The sequence below is a fragment of the Python bivittatus genome, unplaced genomic scaffold (assembly GCF_059951505.1).
Source record: "Python bivittatus isolate LINGU-HERP-01145 unplaced genomic scaffold, Pbiv_v1 ctg000510_np1212, whole genome shotgun sequence".
Classification (NCBI taxonomy): domain Eukaryota; kingdom Metazoa; phylum Chordata; class Lepidosauria; order Squamata; family Pythonidae; genus Python; species Python bivittatus.
In genome coordinates this window covers 888,148-913,235 of record NW_028277081.1, presented here as the reverse complement: position 1 = coordinate 913,235, position 25,088 = coordinate 888,148, and the positions used below count along the sequence as shown (strand labels likewise).

The following is a 25,088-nucleotide window of genomic DNA, read 5'->3' as shown; positions in this document are numbered from 1 at the left end:
GAGGCAGCTTCTGGCCGCACCAGGCCTTTTTCCCGAGGCTGCACATGCCATTTTCACAATACTTCAGAAGGCTTCTGAGGCCTTCCGAAACCTCACAAGAAGGGCGCACATGATTTGGAGAAAGCTGGGTGCGGCCTTCTTGCAAGGTTTCGGAAGGCCTCAGAAGCCTTCTGAAGCATTGCAAGAATGGTGCATGCAGCCTTGGGAAGAAGGCCTGGCGTGGCCAGCAGCTGCTTCACATAGGGCCAGGCCGGGTGTGCAGCAAGTGGAAGAAAAATATGAAGGTCAGCTGGGTGTGGCAGAGCCGCTGGGGTGTAAGGTGGCTGGGGCTTTGTGCTGTGGCACTGGAGTGGCTGGCCATGGTGTGGGGCTTGAGGTGGCACTCGTGGTGGTGGCGGCAGCACCAGTGGTGCCCGGGCTGAAGTAGAGGCCTGGGAGTGGTAGCAGCCGGCTGAGAAGGCCCCGGGCCTCTACTTCAGCCCCAGTGCCACTGGCCCTGCCATGGAGGAGTGCAGCTGTATAGGGTGGCCAAAAGGGCAGAGATAGGTGGGTGGGGGGAGTTGAAGAGGAGGCAGTCCCTTACCTTACCAAGGCCCAGGGCTGGGAGGGACCAAGCTGGGAATGGCTTGAATCGGGGTGGGTTCTTGCCTAATGACTGGTGGGATTCGGTTAACGATGGCAATGGGGACTGCCAGGGTTTCCGTCGCTAAGCGATGCAGTCACGTGACATGCTTTAAAACCACATTGTTTAGCAATGGAAATTCTGGTCCCAATTACCATTGTTAACTAAGGACTACCTATAGAAAATTTTCTGACATTGTTAAAAGGAATTTGTGAGACACTTGAATGGGGTTAATATTCGTTTTTCCATAGTTCAGGTGATGAGGGATTTTCTCTTGAGCAAACCCATCTTCAACAAATGAGGTTTTTGCTTTTGCAGTTTTATTTGGGTTTGATTTTTTAATATATTTTATTTTCAATCCTCTTCTCAACACTGTGAACAAAATGCCATCACTGTTGTTTCTATCTAAAATTTAATTCTGGGTTATTCATTACCTTTGTTTTATTCCCAAAATGCTGTGAAATTTGCTGGGCTGAGAAAGTGCAACTGGTCCAAGTCACTCAGTTGCCATGGCTGAGCGTGAACTTGGATATTTATGAAATGTGGTTCATTTTTGTTAACTTTTTAAACCCCACAGATTCTTATCTCACTGCAAATAATTTTGCAGGGTTTGGAAACCAGGTGCCCAAGCACAAACCTAAATGGGCAATGCAGTCCCTCTTGGATTTGATACAAAAAAGAACAGTGTTTTTTTCTCCCCAGGTTATTGCTGAAAACTGCACTGGTTTATATTCTTGCTTTCCAGTACGTGAAAAGCCTCCAGCCTGTCACCCAGATGGCTATTTTTAACAATACTACTGCTTTCAGACTCACCCTCTCCCCCCTCAGAATATTCTTAGATATCTTTGATCTTACTCAGAGACTTCCTCTATGTGCTTTGGGTTTCCTGTCTATCTTATGCATCAGATAAATGGAGAGGTGAATGCTTCATAGGTGCTAGAACAGTGGGCATAGCATGGCCTAGACACTTCTGTGCATGCCTTCATCTTCATCCCTGCTTTGACTCTTTCCAGGTGAGAGTATGGTGGTGTGAGTCAAGAACTTTGACTAGGTAGAAGCAGTTAGTTGTGCGAGAATAATTGAATCACAGAGCTCTTCCACCGCATGATTGCTTTGTAATGAAAACTTGTTAGAATTAGACAACTTATTTGCAATTGAAGAAAACCAAATGCCAGATAAATAAATAACCAGATTTTTTTTCAAAACTTCAAAACTTTAACTGAGCTCCAATTTGTCTCCAATTACATTTTTATTTCCTCTTTCAGAAATGCTTTTCTAAATTCCAAAATTGCCTTGAGGAATAAACTAAAAATTTTGCCTAAAGGCAGTAAGTTCATTAATTTTTTTTGCTGCCTAACTGTAGGAATTTGGAGAAAGACTGCCCACTGCTACCTATTGCTTGACTCTGTCTGATAAATACAGTATATTGAATCTGATAAGCTTTACTTGTATGTGACCTAATCAAAATGTGTGGGATAATAGACATCAGAAAGCTTTAGCTGATGTAGCTATTTTTGTTGGCACTGGAACCATCTTGAACAGAGCAGCCAAGAGTTTTGTGAAGACCTGCTTAATAAAAGTAGTAGGAGTAACTTATTTTCGCCCAAAATAGTTAATTGCTCATAGGACGTAGAGCTCTTCTCTACATAAGGCATTTCAGGCAGAGGTGAGTATTATTACTATTGGATGCTGCTTCTTACAAAATAATCTCCCAGCACCTGATGATATGAAGAAAAAACAGCCTAGACAGAGATTTATCACATCTTGGAAGAATTAAACAAAAGTGGTTTAATTTTTTCAGTGTCTGCTTTGAAGGCCACATTGCTAAATGTTCATCAAAGAAAAAAGAATGTTCATATCATGTAGTCTCGATAGTCGAATGGAGTGGGTGTGCTTGTGGGAAAAGTTTATGAAGCTGGGAATAATGCTTGTCAGCTTTGTGGAAGGTTCATCAGTCATGCTCCTTTTATATTTGGAAGTAGGCTGGTTGTTGTCAACATTTGTATGAATCACCTGAATGTTGATTGTGAAGAACCAGTTATCTGTAGACGATGAGAAATTATGTGACTGTATTTTGAATGCTGTTACAAGTTATTGAAATGCCATGATTAACATTTATAAGAAACTTTGACTCTTCAAAGCAACCTTTTGCTCTGTGGTCTCTTCCCAACATGTTGGGTTTAAAACTCCCAGAATTCCTAGTCTGTGTGGCTACCTGCCATACTAAGTAAGAATTTAGGTTGAGGACAGAGTTAAGCTTCTGGGGTCTCCTACTCCCCATCAAACAAGCCAGGAATAAATATGGCAGGTTGAGGGGGAATAAATATGGCAGGTTGAGGGGGAACAAAACTTCTCTCCAGTAGTAGCCAAAGTAGTAGAACCCTTGAAGAAACCAGTTTCCAAACAATTCTTCCACATACTTAATTTGTTAAAATACACAGGGTGAAAAAAGTAAACTCTTTGAGTTGAATTAGACTGTAGGTGACTACATGAATAGGCTAGTGTTGTTTTCCTGGTGACAATAAGGAGTGATTTGTCATCGTCACCTTCTGGCCTGCTTTTCACTTTCTGTGCTCATCTCCCATCCAAGTGCTAACTAGGTCCAATCCTGCTTACCTCAGACAAGGTTAGCTACCAGATAGTACAGGAGTCATTAATACAGCTCACATGGTCAGCTCCATTAAGCATTTGTACTACAGGAGATATTTACCATTTATACTCTGGACCTGAGATGATTCCTGAAGACATATAGTAAAACCAAGGAAGAAAATAGTGGTTACAAAGTCCAAAACCTCTATTACCCTCCCCTCAAATGTTTGCACTCATATATGTACACACTGGGACAAAAATACAGTTGTGACCCTGAGCCAGGAATAGTTGTAGTTCTTTATGATTCATCCTGCCTCTTGCCCATGAATTAAAGTACAGGTTATCCCTCTCTTAGATCTGATGATGACACTGAAAATAAGGTTAAGTACACCAAATATAAATCTAGAACATCTTGTGATACAGATCAGGGATAAAGGACTTTGCAGGCTCACCAAGAACATTAAAGTCCAAGTTCTAACAGTATTGACTGATCCAAATAGCCTCTAGGGACGGGAGGTTGTTGGATATTGATAGGGTTGCTACGATGCGTGGTGAGAACAATGTTTTTGGTTGCAAGGCGATGTAGTGGTAAAAGATACATAACTTATAGTAACTGCAGTAGTGTGAAATGTAGGGCATTCCTTTTTATCAGATGGACAAATGGTTTGGCTTCTTTAAGAAGGATTTCTAGAGAACATTGCAGAGAGCACTAAACTCTCAAATTGGTGAAAGTTCTTTGTTGCTGCCCAAAACAACTTCCAGGAGTCAAGGCTAACGTGAGGTATAAGGCATCCCTTCTGGGTTGTGTGACAAATTGCAGCTCATAGTTATGGCAATTGTGGGGGTCCTTTAGGTATGTAGAAGCAAATGTCTTGCTTTTGAAATGGTAAAATTAGCTGTAAGTCTGCATAATGGAATATGTAGGTCTGCATATTCACCTAGGCCTTTGTTTCTGATTCTTCAACTGTGTCCCATTTGTAGGACTTGCTTTGTTGATCTGAATGGATAGAAAAGCAAGGTATACATATTTTAAGTTAACTATTATGGTCAACTGAGTTGACGATCATATGGTGGAGTACACATTTCCCATTTTTTAAAAACAAAATACTTTAAACCAAAACTTGGATATTGAAATAGGCTTACAATAGGAAATCCACTGTTCAACTCCCAGAATTCCCCAGACAACCATATTCTGGGGGTTGAAGTCCACACATCTTCAAGTTGCCAAGGTTGAGAAACACAGCTTTAAGTAACAAACAGAAAGGATATAAAGCTGTGCTACATGATTATGCTCCTAGGGATAAGTGAGTCATTCTGGCTTATGTATATAACTGTTACCCTTCCAAACAAAGTGAAGATCATTTGAAAAAGAGCTGGTAGATTAAAAATGCAGACATCATGCAAATGGGTAAGAGGCCTTTGCTGATCCCTCCTATCTAGTCTTTGGTGTGGAGTTAATCAGTTGGCTAGAAGCTACTGGGTGGCGTTTGTTTTGTTTTGGTGAAGGAGATATTTGTGAGTAACAGCAGTGCCCGGCAAAGCAATAGAATCTTTTCCTTTTCTTTTCTTCTATTACTTTCTGCATCTTTGACTATTTTTTGTTTTGAATATATTCTATAAATTGGTTTTGATTCAAAACCCGGTAATTCATTTTCTGTAAAGGTTTAAAATTCAGATGTTGGGTGCTTACAATATGTTACATCCTAAAATCATGTTAATGAAGCCAAGAGGTGCCTTCCTGTGGAACGTCCAAACAAACTATTGCTTAATGTGATGGGCTGTTTGCACAATATGCTAAGACAATGATTGGGTTTCCATAACCTGCAAGTCACAAAATCTACCCCACTTTTTGTTTTAGTCTAGGGTGTGATGTGAATATAGTTGGTGTGGTGCTCTTAGCTGTTGAAGATTCCAGGTTGGAGTGCAAACAGAAGTGACTTTGCTGTGAGTGTGCATAACGTTTGGCTAGTTTGCCCTTGCTTTAGTAGTGCGATCACACTGTATTTTTTCAGCTTCTACAACTTCAGGGTCTGTGCCTGCACTTGTATGATGACTAACATATTCCTTAATTTATGTTTCTCAAGTGATGGAAAGTACAGGATAAGTTTTACAGGTTTAGAGGCCTCTTGAGGAAAAAAATATTTGAGATACTGTGTACTGAGCTTGATAGGAGCTATTGCAGCTTTCTGTCATTACTCCTCACCTACAGTTCTAAAATGCCTTTAAAAATGTGCCTGTACTATGTGTTTTATATTTCAGCTGGGTAGCTCATTCTTTTTATGTTTCATCTACAGAGTAAGAATAATATTCCTCTGTTACTCCAAAGGTCTGCATCCATATGTCATTCATTTCCTACTGGTTAAGGATTATTTTTTCCTTATAATGTGTATACAGCGGTACCTCGGGATACGAACGCCTCTACTAACGAACATTTCGGGTTACGACCAGCTTCGGCAGGAAATTTTTACCTCGGGTTATGAACTTGCCTCTACTTACGAACCGGATCCGCGGCCATTTTCCCTGCTGTCACGCAGTCGTGGCTTCCTGTGGGCGAGGTCGCGGTAGCAAGGAGATGTTCGGTGAGGCTCGTGGTGTGTTTTGCGGTGTTTTGTGAAGGTTTTTGGTGTGCGTGTTAGCATGGCTCCAAAGAAAATGCAGAGCAGGCTTGGCGGGAGTCAGGCTCTGAAGAGGAAATTGCCTCGGGTTGTGACCAAATTCGGGCGGAGGGCGGAACGGATTAACTGGATTTACATTGAACCCTATGGGGAAATTCGCCTCGGGTTGCGACCAAATTCGGAGGGCGGAACGGATTAACCGGATTTACATTGAACCCTATGGGAAACTTTACCTCGACTTGAGACCAACTCGAGTTGCAACCAGAGTCACGGAACGGATTAAGTTCGTATCCCGAGGTACCACTGTATTAGAAATATGGACCTACCACAAGCCCATTTGGTGATTTGGATGAAAGGCTGTCCAATTTAGTTTGATATGGAAGATCAGAGCTCTGTGTCTCCCCTTGACTAGCATGGGAAACACATTAACAGCTGTTAATGTTTTATGAGAAAGTTCATCTTTGACTTTAAACAGTACCCCTGAAGTTCTGAAGCACACCCAGAGCCAATTTGCATCTCATATTGTCTTATGGAACCACAGAATTGTCCAGTGCAGCTCAGTTTAATTCTGGAATTGACCAAAAACGGTGCACATCCCAGTATATCCAGATCAAAGCTCTGTATTTTAGCTTGTGTAAGTAAATTTTCCATTTCTTCATGAATACTGTGAGGTATTATTTCCATTATTTGCTGGCATCTGTTCAAAGTATGTCTTAAAAATAGTTTTATCCGGGGGTCAGTAGATAAACTAATTTCAAAATGCCCATATTCTTTCCCTCTATGCATATGCCAGGCGAAAGTTTCAAAGGTGTAACATTTTTGCTTAAAGGTGTTCTGATGTATAAGCAAAGCCTCGGCCCAGATTTAGGGAAGGAAAAAATATCCAACTCTTTTTTTTTTTCCTGTTGAGAATTGTACATGGAGAACCTTATTTGATCCTACCCTTCCCTCTGTTCTGAAGTTCACATTTTTGGAGTATTTATTGCTCTGATGTAGCTGATCTTAGCAAAGAAGCCTTCCCAAAGTGCTGTGCTACACGCTGTATGAAATGCCTTTATTCTTTGTTAAGATGAAGGGAGAAAAAACATTTGGAAATGTCAACTGAAGATAATCTACTTTGCAGCAGAATATGATGCTAGTTTTTCTTTCTTGCAAAACAAACAGAGCCCTCTTGAATAGGCACTTCCTACAGAGTTTATTAATCAGCTGTCTCTTGGGTTCAAATGTGATATTTTCTAACGTGCTCAATCCACAGCTGGTGTGTTGCTATTATTGAGAGAGAAATAAACTGTTGGTTGCTTGTACAGCATGCATGGCTCCCCTTTCCTTTTCTTTAGTAAGACAGAGAACACACAGTATTATAGAAAGGCTTTTGTGCTCTGTTTATAAAGTAAAAGGAAAACAAACAAACAAAAACCAATAAAAAGTGGTGATTATGTAATTAACTTGCTGCTGCTTTGGGCTAGAATAGACTGCTCTGTCCGGGTCTGAGCCCAGCGATGGGAGGAGTTCAATGCCATTGTTATCTGCAGGTTTTCAATTGAATATTTTCACTGTTAAAAATTCATTGTTTGTAAAAATTAGTGGATGTCGGGCAATTTCAGAGATGGTTATCCCTGGGAACCATATATATATATATATGTGTGTGTGTGTGTGTGTGTGTGTGTGTGTGTGTTTCTGTAAGTGTACAGGTGTGGTAAACAGGAGTAACTTCTAAACCTAAAATACACATTTGCATGTACACATACAAAATCAAATCATCTAATTGGCTGCAAGTCAAATAAAAAATTAGTTCTTATTCCATCTGACTGCAGATCAAAGCAAAATTAAGTATAATTAAATCCTATTGTGTTCTTTATTGATTTTCCCCATAATCTGATATTTTAATTCAGCTGCTATTAGAAAACCTTGAAACAAACATGGTGGGTTTTTAGTTTGCTTACCGAATAACAAGTAAAATCTGCTAAATCAGATCCTCACTTTGGTGCATTTTCAGTTGATCCTGATAGGATATTACCAGCAATGGCTTTGGGTTTTGAGTTGATTGAAAAAGCTAAATTTTTATTTATTTATTTATTTTTTAATAAAACCTTCTTTCCAGTGTAGTCCCTATTGTGACCTCTGATCATCTTTTCCTGTCATGGCAGAAACTGGAACAGTTGTGACGTTGTTAAGCCATACTGTGCTAAGAATCTCAGCATATTTTGGTTGCTAAGATGATCCATTACCAGAACCTAGTAAATTATTGGAATCTGATCTTTGACATGGAATGTTGCAAGAATGACAGATGGAGAAAAATATTTTGCATAATAATAAAGAATACGCTGGCTTTGAATTGTGGTCTGTTTTGTCCTAAACCAGAGTTCAGGATGCATTGCAATATGCCCGTACTCATTGCATTTCTTAGTACCCAAAGGGACAGCAGTTTAAAAGGCTGCTTTATATAAAAAGACTAAAATGTTCTGTATAGTAGAAAGTACTACAGTTGTTAAGGTGAATAGGAAACCTTGGTTCGTAGCAGTTTGCTTGCAACTTAATTCTCTAAAATTTGCTTTTATGAATGAGATTTCATGTAGTACCTCTGTGGAAAGCTGATGGCAACTTTGTAAAGTTGGAAGCTCAATCTTGAGTTCATAAACTGAGCCTGCACTTTGACTTCAAGGAATTGACATACAGTGATGACAATTTATTTTGTGTGGCTGGGGAGTTACAATTTTCTTTTGTCAGAAATTGCATTTTTAAGATGACAAATTACAGAGTGAAGTTTATTTGTGTGCATATGGATTTGACCTTTTGAATCTGAGGAGGAATATATCAAATAGTTCTGATACTTGTTTCTCATGCAAATATATCATCTTTACTTTTCTCCTTCTAGATGATCATGGGAACAGCAATGGAAGTCATGTAAAAATCTTTTTACCGAAAAAGCTTCTTGAATGTCTACCAAAATGTTCCAGTTTACCAAAAGAGAGACACCGTTGGAACACTAACGAGGTAGCTAGATCTTCTGTGATTTCGCTGGCTGGTTTGAAATCTTATACACTGGAGTCAAAATTACGATCAGAAATGTTCTACTACCATCACTAGCTGTTTATTTTGCAAATTCTGTCAATTAGATAATAGAAAATAATTTACTGTGAATTTTAAAAGAGACAGAACATAGACTCTGCTTCATCTGGCACATGTTGGCATTCGTTGGTATGTCTAGCATTTTACTTCTTTCGCAGGTACAACTAAAATCTGTGTATTTGATGTTTTTACATTTGTCAGAAATTAATGAAAATGTAGCTTTGGTACAGCATTATCTCAGGTGTTAATTTGATAAAGATAAGGGTTAGATTATGCTAAAACTTCCCAAAAGCAGGGTAATTCCTGGCCCTAATGCATAATAATCTCTTTTGTTTAGGAATGTCTTTAAAATGGCATCTCAGAGTGTGCAAAGTTGGCTTCCCAATCTAGATATCTTGATCTAGAGTTTCCATAAATCCCAGCCAGTGTGACTCACATAAACAATGAAACTTAGCATGGTGTGAAAATTGCAATATATGCAGGCCTTTCAGTAGGTATCTTACTTTAAAAAGTACGCTTTACATGTAAGGAATGAATATTCTCTCTCTCTCTCTCTCTCTCTCTTTTTTTTGCATCTAGAAATATTTGTCAGGTGTGGAGTGAATGGAACAATGTATTAACAAACATGAGTGCAGTTGGTTTCCTTGAATTGTGCCCTGTGCATTCGTTTTTATTTATTCATTTTATAGAAGCAGCTTTGGAAACTAATGTAGTTAGAACTCCTGCTGGCTAACTTTGTCTTCTCTACATACTTCCTAGATGTGATCTTAGATTTCATAAGAATCAGTTATTTTTGAAAGGTCAGAAACTGATGTGACTAACTGTCTTTGTGAGGACAAAATAGTTGATCTGTCTATTTGTAAGATATGCTTTACTGCATTTGGTTGTTGGCGACCTGTTTCTGAAGGTTTCATAGTGAAATGGTAGGCACAATATATTATCCATTTATTTCAGTGGAAGCTCCTGCAATAGTGGTTTAAGGGAACATTTTTCTTTGCAGGATTGGGTCCATGGTATTGACCATTATTGATAGTAACACTACCTACTTTCCAGAGATGTGGGGGAAAAAATTGCAAGCTGTATTAAACCTTGGTTTCCCCCAGGGACAATGAGAAAATTACAAAAGGTTTTTGGTGCCTCCTCAAACTGTTTAACACATTATTTTCACCATTTTTAAGATCATGGTAGGAACCTTCCAAGAAATAAGAGGAAGATCCCAAATTGTATAGGTATAGTTAGTATCTCTGCTCCTTGGATTTGGTTCGGTCTACATTCCTTGGAAAGGGGACTAGCAGTGGTGTTGAGGAAGTCCCTCAAGTACGAATGCACCATGATTCATGTGCTAGGAGAGAGAACAGGTGCAAGAGCCTTCCATAAACCTGTGAAAAGGACCTGTGCTCAGTTAACTGTATCTCCTATATGGAACAGTAGCACAAGGCCTGTTGCATTTTGCTTTTGTTACCAGAATGGCGTTTATCTTGTGAGTCTGTGCAGGTGCTCTTTTTTGAATTGTAGGCCATAGGCATAATTCATTTATTTTGCTGCCTTAGGGCACGTTTATTTCTCTCTAAAGTGGGCAGAAACAGCTGTAGCAGGACATTTGGAATCAAACCTTTTTTCATTTAATATTTTGCCATTCAGAATGGCATGGTGTTTGTAGCTTCCTTGTGAGAAAATGTTACCCAGGAACTGCAATTGATGCAAAATACAGAAGGCTGCACACAGACTGATGTGTGTAAGCTGATTCAGCAATATAGCACCTATTTTGCAAGCTCTACACTGATTTCACTGATCATTACACTGGTTTCCATGTTCAATTCAAGGTTCTGGTTTTAACTTATACAACCATACAGGGTAAGGGCCCGGGACACCCCTCTTTTCCAAGTTGACTCTGGCCAGGCTGTCGGTTCTGGTTGAGAGGGAATGCAGTGAGTACACTTAATTTGGAAGGTCAAAGGCAGCATCTTGGGACTAATCCTTCTGTATTGTTGCCTAAACCCTCTGAAGTATGCCCCCCCCATCATGCTAGTCCCCACTTTAATCACATTTTGGAAAGTGGTTAAAATATGGCTTTTCCGACTGGCCTTTGAAGATCAGTGTCTGTGCTTCCTATCTGATCAGCAGTGGGCCATTTTAAATGTACTGGTGTTTTATGTGAAGTATTAGGATGTTGATAGTTTTTATTGCTTTTATGATTTGATTGTGAACCACCTAGAGATGTGTAATCGTGGCGGCATAGGAATACTGGACATAAATAAAGATGATGATTAGCATAGGCAACTTTCCTTTAAACGTGTGATGGAAATACATACTGATTAAAATGGAATTTCTTTTAAATCGTTTGGTTCAAAATCCTGCTGCCCTACCCAATTGGTTTCAGAAATGCTTGAACTGGTCCCACTGAAATAAACATACAATATACTTTGTAGCAGCCCCAGCAATTTGTTCCCTTTCCATTTTATATAATGTACCTGTGATTTAAAAAAAAAAACCAATCTAAGTGTCAGATGGAGTCACTTGAATTTTATTTAGGTATTATTGCTTTGATTTGGAAAGTGTTCCAAACATTGTTTTATGCTGAAGAAATTATTCTCATGAAGGAGTTCAGCAGCGCAGGTTCGTTCCTGTTGAAGTTTCTGAAATCCTTTCAACAGAGTTTTCTTGCACAGTACCTTTCTGTCTTCCCAGACTTCATTAAATTGACAGAAATGGAGATTACGTACTGTTAATCACAGGCACAGCTATCTGTTGTGAAGTTTAGAGCTGGATGATCGAATGTACAGTGATCTCTCTTCTCCCCAAAACATCAAAGCCCCAGACTTGCAATGTGTTTAAGAATCAATGGTACGAGCAGGTAGTAAGGCACGTCTTTAGTTCAGTAGTACGAGTGACACCCTCCCATAGGCTCCCTTTGTTAATGTTGAAACAATAAGCTGATTTGCGCTGCACATAAAGCACTCTTTTTGTTATATATACTAGTATAGTATTCTAACCATTTTTTCCCCTGACAAAAATCCCACTGCCTGCTTTGTAATGCTTTGTGTAGCTTTCTTTGTGAAAGACCATTGACTGTGGCTTATGAGTCTGATCCTACATTCTAACTGCCTGAAATTTGAATCTGTAGGTGAATCATTCGGTATGAGAAATCCACCCTCACCCCCAGATGTCTTTGTTACTGTAGGGTTACTCGCCAATTACTGTGAGCACCATTCTGCCTTATAAGCAACTGTTTAACAGGCAATGATTCTAAGATGCTGATGGATTGGGAAGCTAGGAGCCTCAGAGGAACTCGGCAGAAAAGTACTGTAACAGCACCAAGAATCTGAATTAAAGGCTAATATTTGCCCATTCTTGTATTTGTGAGCTCTTGTCACTAGCCTGTCACAGTAGCTTTATCTGTTGCAACCTCCTCAGTATAGGAACTTGGTAGTGGGGTGGCTTTGTCTAAATTGGGTTGGCCATATAGTAATTGTACCTATGTCATGTACTCTATCTGCTCCCTAATGAGCAAAATAAAGTTAAAAAAAAAAAAAAAAGACAGGGCAGAGAAATAAAATGTCAGGCTTGTGTGAGTATTTCTGCTTGATTGAATATATTAGGGATATTTTACTGAAAAAACTGCTAGGGTACTTGTGTCCTAATGGTTCTGTGGAATACACATGCCACATATAGCATATTTAGTGGTCAGACTGGTTGGGTTTTGTGGCAGCATATATAAATCCACCATGTTAAAAGTTTAAATAATTTCTTCCTAGATCCAATCTTGGATTTAAAAAAAAATCACCGTGCTAACATTTTTTTATAATTCAGATGGTTCTCTGGGTTTGCTGGTTCAGATCCTATATTCTGCCATGATCAGGATTGCAAACTGTCCTGACCTAATGCTAGGTTTTGAAGGTGTTTCAGGGCATGACTTTCTGGTTGACTCTTTGTGCCTCTTTACTGATCAAAGGTGTGAAAGAGGCTTGGACATACACTAAGAACTTCAGTGAGATAGGTTCAGGAAGAGAGAAGTGAGTTTGTGGGTCTTAGTTGTACCAAGAGGGACTTAGGGCTCTCTAGTTCTCAACTTTTATCTTGGTTAGGCAAATATATCTCTATAATATGAATCATGTTTACATGGAGAATCCTAGCATAGCTGCCTAAAATGAATGACTGATTAGAGGCATCCTACAGTCAAGGCTGGGGATATTGGAGAATTGTCAGTCCAGGGGACAGAGGTGGCTCAGATTGAAGGATTTATGGCCTGCAAACATAGACGTAGCTTCATATACTCAGTTGTACCAATAAGATTGAGTTATACTTTTCAATATATTTTATGTATTTTCTGAAGAAGATTGCATGCTGATCAATTGGTTGCTCTAACAATTGATCCACAGTTCAGAGATGGTCTTCCACATGGTCAGTGTGATCACATGACCGTGGATCTTTGAATAACCATATGAAGGACAAAGTAGACAGTGGAAAATTAGGAGGAAAAACTGTGGTGGACAAGATAAGAGGCAACAAGGACCAAAGATTTTTTGGAGAATACAGAGGAAGGATTCTAGTTTTTATAACTGCTTGAAGAAGAAGAGTAACATCAATTTGGTGAAAAAATGGAAATAATAACAAAGGACCAGACTTTTGCCATATTGAAACACTGAAAGCACAGTATGTTTGGAAGAGAACCAGCAGAGGAGAAAAATCACAAATCTATGGCAAGAAGGGAACAAAACACAAAAAAGCAATAAATGGTATCAAAAATGGCAGAAAGAGGTCAATTTACCGACCTTTGCCCTGATAATTCCAAATGATAAGAGCTGGCACAGGAGAGAAAGCCGCAACTTAGAACTCTTTCTTATGCCGGTATCGACATCAATTCATTGATGGAGCTAAAAGTTAGTAAAGAAAAAGGGAAGCCCCTGGACAAGGCTGATTAAGATATAGAAGAATGGCAATTGGTGGCAGAAACTTTGTTTAAATGTAAAATGATGATAGGGAAGAGTTTGAGGAATAGGTCAGATAATAAATGCAATGGCATTGAGTCATTGTATTGAAGGTTGTGGAAGGAATAGGAGGCAGAATCTGAGTAGGTGATGAGCAGTGCTGAAGGAGTAGATGTGGCAGGCATGCAATGAATTCCACAATAAAGCTCTTGGCAATGTAGCCATGTGTAGTGAAAGTGCTAACAAGGACATCCATTGGAAGAAGCTATTGTAAATCATAGATAAAAGAAAGAGACCAAGGAGAGAAATTGGGAAGCAGCTGGATTAGAGAGGGATTATCACCATGAATGTTAAAATCACTGAGGGACAGAGAGGGAGTGTCAAACACGTAACCTAAAACCTCTGATGTTACCGCTTAGATGCCTTTGCTCCTTCAAAAATACGTTTTTTTAAAAATAGCAAATCATTCCTTGAGGTTGCAGGAAATACTGAACTACCCTTGTGAATGTTTGTATGACATTAGCTTGAAGCTGTATGGATCTTTCTGACACAGAAGCCTGATGACTGTGTCCTTGTCATGAACACTGACATGAGTCACTCTTCTCATTCTTAAATGCTGCTGAGTACAGGGAGTCACTCCATGCCCACTGCATGAGCTTTGAGTCTTAGCATGGAGTTGAACAAAATTTTCCTTCCCAGAACTCCACGCTCTGTCCCTCGGCTTATGCAAAATGGATGGATATTGGCTGTCCTGTATTTTGGCCCATTTTGAAGGTTGGCTATTAAATTTACAGGATGCGGAATTTGAAGTCACTGCTGTCTGAGGCACAATTTCATTTGTGGCTGCTAAATTCGTAGAGAAGCAGAGTCAGCTTTAGAATTGCATGCAGTTGCAACTGGTAGGCCTTCAGAGAAGTTGAATAGAGCAGGGCTGGCTTTACCTTGCAAGGAAAAATTGCTTTCATTTGCAGTGAAGTTTATCATTCTTCAGTATTATTTTAAGCCATAGGCCAGTACAATTAGTACAACCTGGCACATGAAAACGAGTCACATTTTTACAGATTCCTAAATGTGTGTTTTAATATTTAAAAGAACTGTCCAGTAAATTAATATTCTTAGAATTGCCTAATTGTAGTAGATGAATATTTCAGGGGAGTTAGAAATGAAGTTGAGGAGGTTGATTTAACTGCATTTTAGTGAGAAGTATTTCATGATCTCAGCCCTAAATATCACTGGAAAGACTAAGGAAAGGCCTTGTTTTTCAGGCCAAGACAGTGGGCAGAAGTGAGCAACCGAATCCCCCAAACCAGACTGGGAACTAATCTTTTCCATTTTAAGGAAAAGGTGTCACAAAATGAGTGGTGGATTGTAATAGACTCTTCTGAAAAAGTAATTTAATAGCCATTGTACTCAAATCCAATAATAGTTTGGTTTACAAAAGTAGGCAAAGCTATGTTCCAAGTGTGGGCTTGTTACCCCATGGGGCCAAATAAATCTCCCAATTTAATGAGTGAGACTTTCATCATCTGCTCATTTTGGAAAAACTGGAAGGCCAATTTTAGAGTTGCCAGTGGCGTGCTCTCAAGAGCGAGACATGATTAAATTTACTACAGCCACTTAGATATGAAAACTGCAGTTTGCCTAACCAGGACACTACCCAATATCCATGCTTCTCCCCACCCCAAAGTATATAAATTCAAAACGATTTACATACACCATGTGCCTGTGTCTGCTAAGTGTTCTGGGAGTTGAATTGAAAAAATTCTGGAGGGCACCAAGTTGGGAGAGGTTGCCCTAGGCAGTGGTTATTGTAGCTAAACTGCCACCACAGTGGCAACATGTTCCTCTCTGAAGGTGTGCGTTCCCTTGCTATGTAGGCAGCGTGTTGTCCTTAATATTTCTGTATACTTCTTTCTGTGATGTTGGGGTTCTGAAAAAGAAAATAATTGGGCCGTACACCTTTCTGTGCACAATTAAAATGTGAATAAAACTGACATTTGGTGAACACTGTCCATTTGTGCCTTTCTGAGATACAAGTTCAAAAGCGTGTTTCACTGAAAGTCCTTGATTTAATGCTACAGATTTCGTTGGTGTATCCAGAGGTATTCTAACACTTCTTAACTTTATAGTGTTGAGGTTTTTTTGAGGTGTATCATGTCTGTAATGGTCTCTCTTTCTCTGTTTTCCTCTTAGTTTCATTATTCCAATTGATGGATATCCCTTGAACTCTTAATGGAAGAGCATGGAAATGTTTCACTTTCCGCTGATTGACTTAAAAATGGGATTGATCTCCCAAGAAACAGTCATTTGATTGTATTTCTCTGCCATTTCTTCCATTGAGAGTGTCTGGAATACATTTACATCCATGTAACAAAGAGTTCTTGACAACATACACGATTTGTAAAATTGTGGGCTTGCATTTTGAATAGCTGGGCAGGAAAGGATAGGCCCTTTCAATATGAGCTCACTGTAAAACTTTGACTGTTAAAGTGTCTGTTCAGTGCTTGGTGCTAATTTGAAATGTGACTTTTTAAAAAGTAGTCTTCCCAAGCACTGTGGTATTTGCCAAAAGAGAGTCAACACATGTCTTCAGAAAGCAGCCCCCATGATGAATCTGTTCATCATGCATCTTACAGCACCTTACATCTTTTCCCCATTCTAAAATATAGGCAATGCCATCATCTACAGGGAGAAAGGACACATTGATTGATTGATTACTGTATGTGCTATCAAGTTGGTGTCAGCTCTTAGCAACCACATAGATAGATGTTCCACATGATGATCTGTCCCTAACCTGGTCCTTCAGGTCTTCCAGTGGTGCACCTACCGCCATATGTGGAAACTCCCCCCCCGCAAAACCTCCCCACCTTGGCCACCATTGCAGGAGAAGGTTGAGAAGGGTTTGGAGCATCAAGAAATTCTCTCTTTGAAATGAAAGGACCACATGGTTTGTGAAGGTGTTTTGAGGAGGGGGAACTACTTTCTTTGAGGGAGTGGCCTCTGAAATGCTTTTTCCATGGGTAAATAATATATTGCTCCTCAAAATCTATACCACTGCCTGTGTTTTGTTTCAGGAATATACTTCTGTCTTCCATACTGCCTCTATTTCCTACAGTAACTTTTCTGCTTTAGTCTTAATTTTCTGGGTATTCTTTTAATTCTCCACTCCATTCCTAGGTCAAGACTCACCCAAGATCATCTTGTTGTAGACATTGCGGGAGGAGAGCTGTGCTAGTCTGTGGGGGCAAAAAAATAAAGCTGTGTTCACCTACAGTGTCTACAATATGTGGCTTATACATAAGAAGTGTTTTTAGTCACATTGTTCCTCAAAAGGTATTGTTGGTTTGGTTCTAGAAAAGATGTAGGGAAAAAAGTTAGTCCAAGTGAAGAAAGGGTTGACCATTTTTCCAGAGAAAAGGCAACATGAGACTTTATAGCTTAGGGAAAAAAGGCAAGCAAGGGGGAGCATGATAGACATAGAAATTGATGTGCAATGGAGGGTCTGGATATATATTTTTTTCCTTTCAACTGAATCGAACCCAGAGTTATCCAGTTATTAAATGGTTGGATGTTCAGGGTACATATCAGAGGTGCCCACAGGGTGTGGTTTTAAAAAAAAGTCAAAATGGTGGCCATTTTTATGTTTTATTGTAATTTCTTTGTTTGATGGTTGTGAGCTGCCCAGAATTGTTGAGAGTCGGGTGGCATACAAGTTTAATTTTTTTAAATTATTATTATTATTTGATTGAAGCTCTGCCCATTTTTTATGTCCGATGCACATAAAAAAAGGAGAAAACCATTAATTACATTGCCACAGCTGCCATCTTGACTTTTGGGACTGTACCCTGTGATGTCAGTTGTTAAAAAGAAAAAATCTTCGCAAGGTGCATAGATAAATAGGGCTTTTGCTATGGCAAAGAGACTTCGCTCACTATGGTGTATTAAGAGGCTACTAGCCAGTGGCTACTGATCTTCACAACTAGCAGTTCCCTTCCAGGGTCAAAGAAAAGTAGCTTGTTAGCTTGTCCTGAATATCAGCTGCAGCTGCAGTGGGTTTTTTCCAAAACGTTCATCTCAGGAGAGAGAGGTTTCCCCTTTCATTCTGTGTTTCTGGTACAGAATAAACAGATTTGGGAAGAGACTGCTGGTGTAGCCTTGTGGGTTGTGGTCCCTGAGTTGTAATCCTGCTTCTAAGGATTGATGGATATTTTAAGTTTAATATGACTCCGTCACCACGAAGACTTGGGTCACTCTGGCTGGTTAAGAAGTGTTAAGATCTCTCTGGAGAGGCTCCTTTTAGCAGGTGTCTGTAAACAGGTACCTTTTTTTCATCTCTTTTGGCAGGAGCCACTTACTTTCTGGTTTCTGTATTTGTGGTATATTTAGAAACTTTGGCTTTTCTTTTCAGAAATCAATTACTGACTATTCTTTGATGGGCTCTTTCTCTTTGTGCTATTTTTTTTTCTCCTTTGCTTCTCATGATGCCTTTGTTTCCTGTCTGAAAATGTCCCCTTTGGAAGCACACAAAGAAAGATGGAAAAGGCAACATTTCAGCAACTTAGGGAATGTAATATTCTTTATTCCCAATTCAGTTGATAAGTGAGCCAGTTTATCTGTGCTTTTATTTTAGCCCCTTACATGAGAGTGTTTCAAATGACTTTGGAAAATGGTAAAATACTGTCAAGAACCCATATTATGTTTAGCAGAACATTTCCTTGAATGCTGATTTTCACAGGATGAACATTTTAGATGCAGCACTAGTTAATTGCTGCTTCTGCCCTGCAGAAAAGCAGGATAAACATTTGGATAAAGCAGAGCTTGCTATTGCATCTTTGCCAGTTCTTTTTTCATCTTTCTGCTAGTGTGTTTGGAGGTGTTTATGTATGGCTAGAGGAACAGAAGTATGGGTAATTGTAATTAACTTTCAAACCTAAGTAATTTTTATGAATTAAGCATTCACGTTCCTTTAAGTAAACTCACCTGATTGCTTATGGAAAATAATTGCTACATTAGATATAAAAGAAAAGACTAATCCAGATAACAGGATACCCAAAACCTATTTTCCCCATGTGAGGTTAGTTATAAGACAAAAACTGGGGAACAGATGAGAGAAAATACAATGCTTAACAAACAAATATGGCCTAATATTTTAAGGAATACAACTCTGTGTTTCTACCCAGCTATGGTCATTCAGAATATATAGGATAAGGTAGCAAGGCCAAGTTCTAGTGGCATCCTCCAGCTTATGATACTACAATGAATCATTGATATAAAATGGGGTGAAATTAAAAGGTTTTACAACCTTTTCTAAAATAAGGTTTTGGGTTTTTTTATGCCAGTAGTATGGAAAGCTTACACCATAGTAACTTAATTATGGCTGCAGAAGAGGTCCATGTCAGTTATGTTGGCTTCATCCTGTTATCTGGGGCTGCTGATAAACTTGGCTGTCTTTCCTTAAGCTATTTATAGATTATTGCTTGATCATTGATGTTACATTTGTAAAAGCATAATATAAAAATGTAGCCTTCTTCCTTTTGAGCCAAGCTCAATTAATATACATCTTTTAAAGGGTCTTGTATTCCAGTAGCTATCCTATTTCCTTAAATATTTATAAGCCACCTTTTAAAGCAAATGCCTTCCTAAGGTGGCTTCTATCATGAGTTGCAATACAATTGCACATTGAAAGATGATTTCAGATATAATATTTTTAGAAATAACCATAAAAACACAATATATAATCATAGGAAAAACCAACTCTGTAGAAAGAAGAATGCCAACAGGCATAAAATAATTTAAAACCAGCAGAGCCATAAGACCATAAAAATAACATCTAAACAAGTGAAATCAATAGGATTATAGAAGTTATCTAGCAAAATCCAATCTGAAAGTGTTTAAAACAGAACATTATAATAGTATTATAATTATATTAATTTCAAAAGCTGTAACTTACATTTAAATGAATTTATATTTTCAGCGTCTGCACATTTATGAACATGATCCTTACATTTCTTTTCTCCCCTCCCTTCTTTCCTGTAAATTCCTGCAAATCTGAGTATTCTGTATGTTATTATCAGCATTTGTCCTGAAATGCTGAATCCAATCTAATTGCAGGGTTCATTTGCTTTGTACTGCGTTCACCTTGTTCTTACAGCAAAGCTTATCTAACCATGATGTGACAAGAGGTTTTGTTTTTCATCCAGCTTGTCATAGAGCCTGATACTAGTTTGGCTGAGAGGGATTGACTTGCCCAAGGTCATACAGCTGGCTTCCATACCTAAGGGAGGACTAGAACCCAGGTCTCCCCGCTGCTAGTCCAGCACCTTAACATCTACACCATGCTGGCTCTCTTGAATATTGTATATGTAACAGTCTATGATAATGTGTCTCATAATGAGGAGAATGGTGTGATACTTGCTATCGTATTAAAAAAATTCTCAAAGTACCTAAAATAAACAATAAAAAGCCAATTGTCGCTTTTCCCAAGTATGGGTATGGGAAGTAATCATACTGCTATTTTCTGCTTCAATCAGATCACATGTTGATATGTGTCCAGTTATGGGCACCATACATTAAGAAGGATTCAGGGATGTTGGAACAGATTCAAAGAAGGGCAATGAGGATCAACAGGAGACAGAATTTTCTTTAGATAAGATGAGACTGCAACTCTTGGTAATTTAGGGTGTTTTAAACGGTACACGTATAGAGAAGGAAAGCTTGTTCCAGATGCCAAACGTCTGGTCTTATTTTTGGTTCAGAAAAGGTCAGTAAAGATGATCAGAAGACCAGAAGCTAAGTCTTGTGAAGAGAGATTGAAGAAGTTGGATATGTTTGGCCTTGAGAAAAGATAACTGAAGGGAACATTCAAATATCTGAAAATATGTCATATAGAAGAAGTATCTGGTCTCCCTCCTCCGGGAGTAGAAACTTAAGTTACATCAAGGCAGATCCTGATTGAATGGGGAAGAAGCTTCCTAACATAAAAAGCAGTTTTACAGTGTAGCCCAATTACTCAAAGAGGTGGGGAAGTCTGCTTACCTGGATTTGTTCATGCAGGGACTAAACAACTGTTTCTCTAGGATGGATTCCTGCAGTGAGCAGGGGTTTGAACCCAGTAGCCTCAGTGTCCTCTTCTAACTCTGTGGTTTAGTGATTCCCCACCTTGATGCTCTCCATCATGTTAGCCCAACTCTCATAGTCCTAAGCCATCACAATCTGCTGGCTGGAAATTATGGGTGTAGAAGCCTAACACCTTTGGGTAACATCTCATGTTGCAGAAGGCTAGCATTTGTTGGTTTGTTTGTTGGTTTGTTTGTCATATATCTTGTACTTGTTGTTTTAGACTCTGTAGTGACTGCTAGAAAATGATAGATAAACTAATGCAATAATAAAAATGTCAGGGAGGTAAAAACAGCAGCTTGATGGGTTAAGCATTTGCCTTTAAAAATGGCGTATGCAAGAAGAGATAGCTTGAGCTTCAAAGTCAGAGTCCTGAGACAGAGGGTGCTTTCTGCATCTCCCAACAAAATACAGTTCACGATTTGATTCGATGCAGAAGTAGCCTCTGCAGACCTTGAGATAGTCCAAAGGATGATGTCTCAGTATCAGATGCTATTGAGTGATCTAGATGTAGATACTAGATCTGGTAAACGAGATGTCTAGTCTGGATTATTCAACAAGGCTGTCTTTGTCCCAAAAAAGCTGGTGGAAATGAATTGAGGGGATCCACTTTATCCAGAAATCCTGAAATTGGGTTCCTGCTATGCTCTGAAATGGAATGTTAGAGATTGCTTTAAAATGGCTTGTTTTGCATTTGATTTTTTTTAGTCACCTACAGCATCATATAAAGAGTGCTTTATAAGTAACAAAAGCATCTTTTTCTTGTTGTAGCCTCAACACCCTGCTAGAAAAGCCCTTTTGTGTTAGAGCTTGTCAGCTCTGAATTTTTTCGGCCTTAATTTATATTTTCAAGTAATTAATATATTGGCTTTATAATTGTGATGAGGGTTACTAGGGAGCTGATACCAACTTAAGCTGCCTCATATGGAGTGTTTAATACTCCCCCCCCTGGACTCCCCAAGGTGACACGGCGGGTTCTGATCTGAATCCAACTTCACCTTGCTTACCCGGCTTGTCTAATTTCTTAGCTCCCCCTTCAAAGACTCAAACAATACAAACAACGGTGCCTCTAAAAGATTGCATGCCTCATACTGGCACTGTGATGGGATATTGATTCTTTCTTTCTGTAACGTTTAAAATGGCTTGCATGCCTCCCAGCATGAATACGTATGACAGCTGCAATATGAGATGAGAATTCTTGTAGAAATGAAATGATAGAGGGTTCAAGTTCCTCTTCCGGGGGCTTGTCAAAGAGGGGAGGGGAGAACTGTGTGCCCCCCCCCATCTCATTTGATGGCAGACAGGCATCTCCAAGAAATTAGCACATTTCTTTCTAGTGCTGCAAGTGATCTTCACAGAATCTAATTTAAGGAAACAACAGGGCTTAGGGTGCTGTGGTTTGGGTAGCTGGTTGCTATTGGATCTTTTTCAAAACGTATTTTGAAATATTAGACTTGATCGAGCGAATGTGAATAAGATGATGGAAATTTTGAAAATCCAATATAGTAATTGCCATAAGAAACATAAATGCAGACGTAGCAATGGCTGATAATCTGTCCCTGATTAGAACGTGTTGGGGACTTTCAGTAATCTCTCCCTGGCCCTGTGCCTGGCTCTGTCCCTGCAGTGATGCCTCAATGCAGTTTGGAATGATGACTTTATGAGCAGACCAAGGAATGTGGGTATTGGTGCAGGTGTACGATAATTAATTGTTATTTTGAGATAGGTCACATTTATAATTACAATTTATAATTTCAGTGTGTATGGCTGCCCACTCGGACCCAGCCACAAAAGCAAGAGAGGATGCATTGCTGATGACCATGGAGTACTTGCCCCCTTGGATGTGCTGTGGCTGGGCATAGTGGCATTTACATAACTTGGGTCTAGAAAGCTGTCATGTGGGATTTCTAAAATGTCTAAATTGAATGCCTTCTAAATTGGTCCTTGTTTGACGTCTGTCACATTATTTCGATGCTCAGTAGGGTAGTAGCATATAGGCAGGTGGTTAGAATATAGGTTAGGTGACAGAATATAAGCAAATGAGTTTGTTTCTGTTTCCCACCTCCCACTCCTATTCCTCTGCCAGATGGGCTTGTCAGTAAGGAACACATCATTTGAGTTTTGAGGCTGTTGAGATGGAAGAGCCCAAGCTAAGTCCTTTTCAGTGGAAAATAACATTGCTAAGGCTAATAATACAAAAAAATGGGCCATCTCTGGTCACCATGGCATTGCTTGTCCCCAAGATGGAGGTGTCACACTGGGCCTTTGCTCTCATCTGAATTGCAGTCTGCGATCCTTTGTCCCATCTTTTAAGGGGTGGAGGTTTTATTGAGGAAATTTCAGCGTAATCTTTGACTCCAAACTCAGGAGAAGGTTGACCCCAGATGGAAGGGATGTTCTCCATTAAGTCTCAGTTGTGACACACAGACACACCCCTGTGCACATGTTCTCAGATTGTGATGCAGAAGAGAGCAGGACATACCTTTGAAGCCCAGCATGATACCTTTATGTTGGGAGAAGGATCTCAATGATTCGATTTGCTTTGTGCCATAAATTTATCATAAATATCTGGAAGAGCGTAAAATAGAAGAGGGGGTGGGCTTCTTCTCTATCTCCTAGACGGCAGGATCAGAACCAGTGGGTTAAAACTAAAAGGAAAGCTGGTTAAGTTAGATGGCAAGGTGGACTTCTTGACTGTATGAGCTTTATGATGCAGAACAGACGGCCACATCAAAAGTGTCCACCTTCTTCAGATGGAGGCTGGATGGTCTCTGATGCTGTAGTGGATCTCTAAGGCTCCTTCTAACTCTGATTTTGTGTGCTGTGAATCAAACTGTTTTGTTTTGTTTTTGGAAACAGATTCACCTTGCCTTGTCTAAGTGTTTTGACTGTGCAATTCTTAATCCCTTTCCATGAGTCTGTGCTACTAAAGGAGATGAGCATAAGAAGCCTGGGCCTCAGATTTTCTAATGATACATTGTATTGGTTGAAGGGGGTTGGTGAGCTTTAATATTTACCTAAAATGTGTACTTTTACATCTGTAGGATTCTCCTGTTTTCTAAGGGTTAAATGCTAGGTACATACTTCATAAGATGCATTTTCTCTTTCATTTGAGGGGCAACATAACAGTTATTTATCATTTTGGTTTAGCTGAAGTTCTTTTTCCTCTTCTCCAGTCTGATAAATGACTCTGAGACTCGGCTTTTATGGAATATAAACATATAGCAAATTGGGAACAGTGAGTGAAATGTTTCTAATTTCAGAATGATTTGGTTACTCCTGTGAGATGCACTGGAATATATACCAACGATTCTCTTCTTCGGCAGCAGAATTTCAATCACTTAGATGCTTTAATAGTAATCACAATTTTTAAAGACCATTTTATTGTAGAGTTAAATTGGTACTTAAGCACTAATTTATAATTTATGTTGGCATTGATAATGTTTGCTATATTGAAAGCAGCCAGATCAAATATCCAGTGGATACTGGGTTTCTTTTTAAAGGAAAAACTGGTCTAACAGAGCTGAGTTCACACATGGCATTAAACCATAATGTAGTAGGTTATTTCTGGTTTACTGGGATGTTTGAATCCAGCCATTGTGACTTGTGAATCATCGTTTATGAACCAAATACATCTTGTTCAGCCTAACATGGCATTACGTGATGGGTGAGCCCAAATTCGAAATACATGGTTTAGCAATATTTATTTTTCAGCATGGTTAAAATGTAGGTTCAGTTAATTTTAAAAATCAAGTATTTGAGCCATACTCTAGTTGGACTGCATAACATTATTTTTCCAGGATTTTAATTCAAAGACAATAGCAAAATTAACTTTTGTGATAGTTTCTCACCCTTTCCCTCATTAACTTTTCTACATATTTTTCCTTATGTTGCTGATTGTTGAAGTGGAAGGTGACTGTATATGCTGATGTCTCTTAACTGATTGCATTGTGTTAGATTCGTTTGCAGTAAATTTGAATCTGTGCAAGATGTTTAGTTTTTTACTTATTGTAGCTCCTTTGTTTTGCAGAGATCTTGATGCAGCCGCCATTTTGGATTTCTTTTTAATAATGTGTGACCCTTCACCTTTGATCCCTTGACCTGCATTATCTTGGTAACCATTTCATTTTTAATTTAATTTTCATTTTT

At 39.1% G+C, this 25,088-nt stretch overlaps 1 protein-coding gene across 2 annotated transcripts in view; it reads left to right on the top strand.

Moving 5' to 3' along the window:
* The window catches only part of CAMTA1 (calmodulin binding transcription activator 1), a 690,646-nt gene that overhangs the window by 11,168 nt on the left and 654,390 nt on the right, over positions 1-25,088 (top strand). For both annotated transcript variants that reach the window (XM_088147580.1, XM_088147581.1), the window contains exon 2: positions 8,702-8,820. In XM_088147580.1, coding sequence (XP_088003706.1) covers positions 8,702-8,820 — 119 coding nt within the window. The remainder of the gene's footprint in view (positions 1-8,701; positions 8,821-25,088) is intronic.